The sequence below is a fragment of the Zingiber officinale genome, chromosome 4A, assembly GCF_018446385.1.
Source record: "Zingiber officinale cultivar Zhangliang chromosome 4A, Zo_v1.1, whole genome shotgun sequence".
NCBI classification, from domain to species: Eukaryota; Viridiplantae; Streptophyta; class Magnoliopsida; order Zingiberales; family Zingiberaceae; genus Zingiber; species Zingiber officinale.
Window position 1 is genome coordinate 58,128,168 of NC_055992.1, and position 6,766 is coordinate 58,134,933.

Genomic DNA, 6,766 nt, shown 5'->3' on the forward strand with positions numbered 1-6,766 from the left:
CGTTCCCGGGAAGGGAACATTAGGCGTCGATCTGGCTTAGATCCATTTCGGATGTCTAAGTCGAGATCGTGACTAGATTCCGGTCTCGGAAAGACGGAATCTAAATCATACTATTTGTGCTAATTCATACTATTATAAAATGTGCTAACGATCTATTTTGCAGGATATATATTGCCTCGGACTAACTTTGTTTTGCAGGAAAAGGGAGCTTTCTGGAACAAAGTGGTCCGGGCGCCCGGAGGGGATCCGGGCGCCCGGAGGTCCGAGCGCCCGGAAGGGATCCGGGCGCCCGGAAAATAAATTATATCCAGGCCAAGTCGTCGCCACGTGGAGCATCTCGGTTTGAGCAGCTACGTCACATTCCAGGCGCCCGGAAGGAATCCAGGCGCCCGGAGCAACATATAAAAGAAGCCCCAGGCAGGAGCTTCAGAATCATCTGTTTCACATATGAGAACTCTGAGATTACTCGCTCTGCTGCTCTGCGCTCCAATGATGCTCACAAAGCTCCGACGACACGATCCTGCTCTTTTAAATTCCTTGTCTGTCGGTACAGCTTTGTTTTTTCTTTTCATTAGCATCTTTTTGTACTTAAATTGTAATTATCCGAATTGCTAGTGAATTGCCCAACGAAAGTACTCAAGGAGTACGGGCCTTCGAGTAGGAGTCGTCACAGGCTCCGAACGAAGTAAAAACACCCTGTGTCTACTTTACTTTTCCGCTGCGCTTATACTCGATATTTTCGAATCGATATTCACCCCCCCCCCCCTCTATCGAATCTAACGGTCCTACATATATATCCAGTATCTAACATCTAGTATCTAGTGTCTGGTATCTACTAAATATCATAGATAGCAACGAGAGACTGTATAGATACAGAAACGAGTAGCTCAAAGATTGAGTGGAAGTATCAAGCGTAGGAAAAATAAGAGTGGAGTCAAGATAAATACAGCAACTATCTGAATATAAAGCTCATGCACTAGGGTCATAGTTCTAAAGAGATAAAGCAAGAAGTACCCGCCTTTATACATAGATCGTGTCAAGTAATCCCACATCAAGACACTCATCCTGAACCCAAGTCCTACGATCACAATACGTATAATATAACTAATCATGTAGGAACTAGCTAGCTAAATCCACCATGAACCAAATAGCCACCTTAACATCAATCTGATTAAGAATCCATGACTAAACCATTCATCCTCTAAACTAATCAATTCCAAGCTTAAATACTCACATCAACTAACTAAGTCCATAATCCAATAGATTAAACTACACATATATCAATGCTAATCACTCACCAGAATTGATGGCTCCACCAATGACTTATAGCTGGTATAACTCTCCGCTAGAGACGATGAAATCATTGCCCCTCCTAATCAAACATACGAATAATAACCAAATCAATTGCCAACCAACCTCTAATCAACATATCACATCTGAATATCTAACACAGATTAACCAAACTTAGGTCAAGTAATTTGTTTCCCATGGCTCCCTCTTCTTCTCCAAGGTTGTTTACTGATCCAACAACTACTCACGGAAGATGGTGCCCGATGACGGCGCTGACGACATGAATAGAGACAACAAAAGGAACTAGGCATTTCATCAATCATAAGATCTGCACCACCAATATGACTCATTAAGCACTACATCAACACAACAGCAATGTTGACAAGAACATCCAAGACACAACCAACCTTAGCAATGCATCCATGATGGCAAGATGTGTGATCGGAAGGAACTGCAAAGATGGTGAGCTTGCTGGGATAAGGGTTGTGGTACCACTCCAGTGAAGGGATCCGTGTGATAGGGAAAGAGTTCTATGGCTCCGCAGCAGAGGTCCCTCCAGTGGAAATCTCCTTTACTCCGCCTGGTCCTCAAGCTAAGGAGAGGACAACCCTGTCTTCCTTTGTGTCAAACCTCCCTTCCGGTGGCAGTGGCACCCGATGATAAGGAGACGTTGGGTAACGATCGAGTGAACGACGGTAGCAAATCTAGGGCACGGAGACGATGAATCGATAGTCAGCATTGGTAGATCAGGAGTCGGCATCGGCGATGGATGCTAGGGCTTGGGAAGGCGATCACTACAAGAAAAAAGACAAACAACAATGGTTTTAAACCGTTGTCGTAGGCTATTTTGAACTGTTGTTAAAGGTTGTGTTGTTAAAAGGGGTGGCCAACGACAACAGTTTTTAACCGTTGTCTTTGAAGGCAAAGACAACATTTTTACAACGGTGAAAAACTGTTGTCTTTTCCTACAAAGACAACAGTTTTTCACCGTTGTCTTTGAGCGTATGCCTAGGCTTTTCAACAATAGTTTTGAACTGTCTACGACAACGGCTAAAAAGCGTTGTCTTTTTTGCCAATGACATCGGTTTGACAACGGTTAAAAACCGTTGTCTTTTTAGGCAACGATGTTAAATAACATCAGTTTGTCACTATTGTCTTTTAACGCCATTGACAACAGTTTGACATATTTAAACTGATGTCTTTGGGTACAATATACAACATTTTGACAATAAATAAAAAACTTATTAATCTTTTCCTACTCAATGGTTTATAAAAAACATCCAGTGCAATTTTCATTGATAAAAAACCTACATAATCAATATTTACAATGCAAATTTCATTAAAGTACCAAACATCATCATCCAAACATCATTAAAGTACCAAACATCAACATTCAAACATCATAAAAGTTTACACAGCCAAAAGTTTATATATATCACACATATAGTCCAAAATATCATGTTTTGTTGGAGCACGTCTTCTCTACCTGTGCATCTTCTAAACAGCCTGTGCATCTTCTAAACTGCAGCCTTTTCTAGTTTCTCCTCCCTCCTAGCTTCTCTTTTCTTCTCCTTTCACAGAAACGGGTCATTATCTTTTCCCTGAGGTAAATAGCATATGATTGCAAGTTAATTCATTTCCCAAGAGTAAATAGCATAAAAAATGGATCTCTTGGAAATTTCACACCTGACCTTATTACAGTTTTACAAAAACTCAAAGTAGTATGTCTTAAAAGACCAGCTATATGGCTTTACAAGTAACTCTTAAGTATGGTAAACCAAACCTATCAACTTTACATATACCAAAAAAAAATTCTATCCAATTTGAAGTCTAGCGAAACTCCATCTACTATGGGTTCAACTGCTTTGTTAGTGAGATAATCCGCCAGCAATTTCTTTAGTAAATCAGCATAATTATTTAAATTAATCTAAAAATCGAAGACTTGCAGATCTACATATAGCATTTGCTTAATTAATAGCAAATTCAGGAAAATCTACTTGCAGAAATGGCTTAGAGCAACAACCAGATTCTGGTTCTATCATTGAGCATCAAAAAAGCATTATAGAATCTAGCTAAATTAGACATGAAAAATCAAGTTCCAACTTATTTCCGGAGCATACAAAATCACAAATACAAACAAGGGCTGAAGCAATAAAGCAGCACACAGAGAATTAAGCAAACAAGCTTTACTAATTTAAATTCACAGAGCAAGCAAATTGATCAACCCACAATTATCATAAGGATCTACTCTCTTGATACTCAAATAGACTCAGTAAACGGCCTAACTTCTAGCAGGAATCAAAATTCCTAACTATATTAGCATTTCCCCCAATTCATATTCGAATAAAATTCTCCGACAATCATGCAAAAGCATAGAGATGGTTTATTTAGTTTTTACACGGAATAGAGAGTAGAAAAGAGCAATCCAAACTTCCAACAACATCATAGAGGATACCGCTAATTAGATCATGGAAATCACACAGATAGAACTAGTAAAGAACATAAAAGCCCAAGATTTAACGATGAGACTGAGGGATTTAACAAAGGACCTGCATCTAACCATGTATCAAACCAGAAATTAATATGATCTTCACCTAAACGCCATCTAATCTGCTCTTCTGCTACGTTTCTCATATGTAACGTCCTTTTCCAACAATGTGAAGCTTTGTTTTTGAGTAAAACCACCACAGGAGAGACTGACCGACAGTACATGCTAGACAGAAATTTCGACAGGTGTGTTCTCTACTCCCAATCCTCCTTCTAGCTTAGGTTTACAAATATCTTTCCAAGAGATCCAGTGAATCTTCCTATTGGAACTGATAGAACCCCAGAAAAAATTGACCATAATCATCTCAATTTGATGTAAAATACCCCCTTCGTCACTATTAATAATGGAGTCATCTAAAAAAATGAAGATGCTGCAGTAACAAGATTATTATCCTTCTAAACAAAGACATCTACATTATAAAATTGAGAACCCCAGAAAGTTTGTTATGTAAACCAAAATACAGTATACATATTTGACAAAGGATTAAGGTTAATCAATTTTTATATTTGACAAAGGATTAAGTTATCGGTTTGTATTTGATGTTGGCGCATCAAGTATGCAGTTTAGTCATGCCGATTGGATTTGGTAAATGGACTCAGAGACAGATATCTCCAAATCAAGTGCAATCAAGTATAAGCAGCATGTATTCAATTTAACTGAATATTATTATTGTCAAATGCAATAAGATGAACTCATGTATATACCTATTCATAAATATGATCTTGTATGCATTCTGCTATCTCAGAGCGCACTTCATCAATTTCTTCTTGAGAGTACTCCGCTTTTGTGAACTGTGAACACACATAAATTATATGATCTTAAAGAACAAAATATAATTAATTGGAAAAAAATAATAACTAAATAACAATTCGTGAAGTGATACCAAAGATCATTTTGAGAAATTCGTCCTAGTTGATCTACTAAGATTACCCCAAAGAAGTCATCTGATATGATTCCCATGCTGTGAGCATAAGGTATTTTAGAATTGGTATCGACTTTTCCACCCGTGGATGGATTGCCAATCAAGTAACCCTGAAAGCCAAGGCTTTTTCTTTCATATAAACTATGACATAATTTAAAGATCAAAATTAGATTCTTTCCCTTTATTGCCAGTGGCCCATCAATTCAAGCAATTTACCTGGAGGTTAAGTAATGGTTCTTTCCCTTCATCAATACCTGAATTACAGTAAATGAAAATGGCATGTAAATTAACACCCTCATCAATAGTTTACATTAAAAGTAGAGTTACCATCCAATATTCTTTTGGCCACCATAGGTACAATTTTTCCAGCATATGAATCCCCAGCAATGTAGAGGGGATTGGAGATGAACTGTGGGTGCTCAACAAGCCACTGCAAAAGTGAAAGATTACATATTTAAGGCACTTACAGTAATTACATCAGGAATATATATGATCTTTCCCACCTGTAAAAGAAACTTAGAAGCCTGTTCGGACCAAATAGTATCGTTGGCATCATACCCTTCATATTTTCTTGAGTATGAGAATCCAGAACCCAACGGGGAATCTACAAAGATAATGTTGGCTACCTGCACGAATGTTTTCACGCAGACAGGACAAAAGCATGTATCATATTGCTTCCTCAATTACTGATCAAGAAGAAGAAGTTACCTTGGTCCAGGAATAAGGATGGTAGACCAAGCTTCCCTTATATGGTCCAGGAAACTTAAAGATATGGTCCAGGACTATTACATCTCATCATCTCAAGCAAACTTAGCATAGTCAGATATGAACCAGACTGAGTTAGGAGAACATCTTTCAAACTTGTATGACAGCAAGCTAACCAAGGAAACTTCAAAAAGACCGATATGCATCTTGCAATCTTCTACAATTTCCGCCCTACAAAGGTGGACTAAGACATGAGTCACAATCTTTATTAGTCTACATGATGAAATCTAATTGCTTGTAACTTCACCCAGATAGTATTTGTAACCAAGTCCAACTGGATATAACTTGCAAATTCAAATTCTCAGTCCTCATCCAGTTCTAAGCGCATTTCTTCATCAAGATGAATAACTAAGTTGTAGGTTTGCATACTCACTTTGCCTTTTGAGATCACTTGCCTACTAGAAAAGTCTGCACAGGTCAAGATCGTCCCATCAGGATCAATGATAGTGCCAGACCCTATACCCATTATAGGCATAGGACCATATACATCTGAAAAGAAGTATTGGAAAAAGCTCATCGTTCAAACGAATACACCTAAAAAAAATCCACATATTGAGGAAATCTGAAGACACAATAAAGTCCTTTCACCTTCAGTAAGACATATATTCACCACGGCAGGACCAGCTGCCGCGGCCGCTTTGACAATAGAGTTCCTTTTGAGGCATCCACTGCAGCATGCCACGTCCTTACTTGAATCCGGAGGTGGAAGAGGGCACGCGGTTGGAAAATGCCGTGCAAAAAACTCTACGAATCAGATTAAAAGATTATGCAACTCCAAATCGATGAAAGAAAACTTTAAGGACGATAGGTTAGGTTTAAACCTGGAGAAAAGACTGAGAATGGAAGCGTGAAATCTTGCGAGAAAATCGACGAAGTCGAAGACAGAAATTGCCGAAACGGATCGCATATCGAAATGGCGACATCTTTTACGAAGGGGAGCACATGCGTGAGAAAGAAGAGAAAATATTGAGAAAGGAGGTGAAGGGAAAAGGAAGAAAGGAGGGTTACTTGTGGGGAGGGAGGGGTCGTCGGAGGAACCGAGAGTGAAGGCGGTGAGAGCGAGGAAGCCAGTGGCGACGCCACGGCGGGGATGCTGCAACAGGAGACGCCGAAACATGATTCACCGCCGCCGATCGTAGACCAAGCTTCCCTTGGTCATGTAGGGAAGGGGGCCTTGGAATCCAGGTAAATAGGTGACCACAGAAGATGAGAGAGCAGAGGAAAAGAAGCAGAGAAAGATC

The 6,766-nt window shown here is 39.3% G+C and overlaps 1 protein-coding gene and 1 long non-coding RNA gene across 2 annotated transcripts; both read right to left on the reverse strand.

Annotated features, from left to right (window-relative positions):
- Nucleotides 1–4,932: 4,932 nt before the first annotated feature.
- LOC121972412 (serine carboxypeptidase-like 19) lies at nt 4,933–6,042 on the reverse strand. Its single transcript, XM_042524084.1, has 4 exons — nt 5,899–6,042; nt 5,264–5,386; nt 5,088–5,190; nt 4,933–5,014 (listed from the first exon to the last, which is right to left on the reverse strand). Exons 1-4 carry the CDS (start codon nt 6,040–6,042, stop codon nt 4,959–4,961), a joined length of 426 nt encoding a protein of 141 aa, XP_042380018.1. The 3' UTR covers nt 4,933–4,958.
- Nucleotides 6,043–6,119: 77 nt separating this feature from the next.
- On the reverse strand, nt 6,120–6,549 carry LOC121973316. Its single transcript, XR_006109504.1, has 3 exons — nt 6,534–6,549; nt 6,347–6,448; nt 6,120–6,269 (listed from the first exon to the last, which is right to left on the reverse strand). It is a non-coding gene; the product is annotated as an uncharacterized LOC121973316 (long non-coding RNA).
- Nucleotides 6,550–6,766: the final 217 nt, after the last annotated feature.

What these genes read in the sequence shown, in the direction of transcription:
- LOC121972412 (XM_042524084.1), bottom strand. Translation starts at nt 6,042, where the DNA reads ATGAGCTTTTTCCAATACTTCTTTTCAGATGTATATGGTCCTATGCCT. An exon ending in AAGTGATCTCAAAAGGCAAA is followed by an intron (nt 5,387 to 5,898) that starts GTGAGTATGCAA and finishes ACATTCGTGCAG; the next exon opens with GTAGCCAACATTATCTTTGT. An exon ending in CTTCTAAGTTTCTTTTACAG is followed by an intron (nt 5,191 to 5,263) that starts GTGGGAAAGATC and finishes TCACTTTTGCAG; the next exon opens with TGGCTTGTTGAGCACCCACA.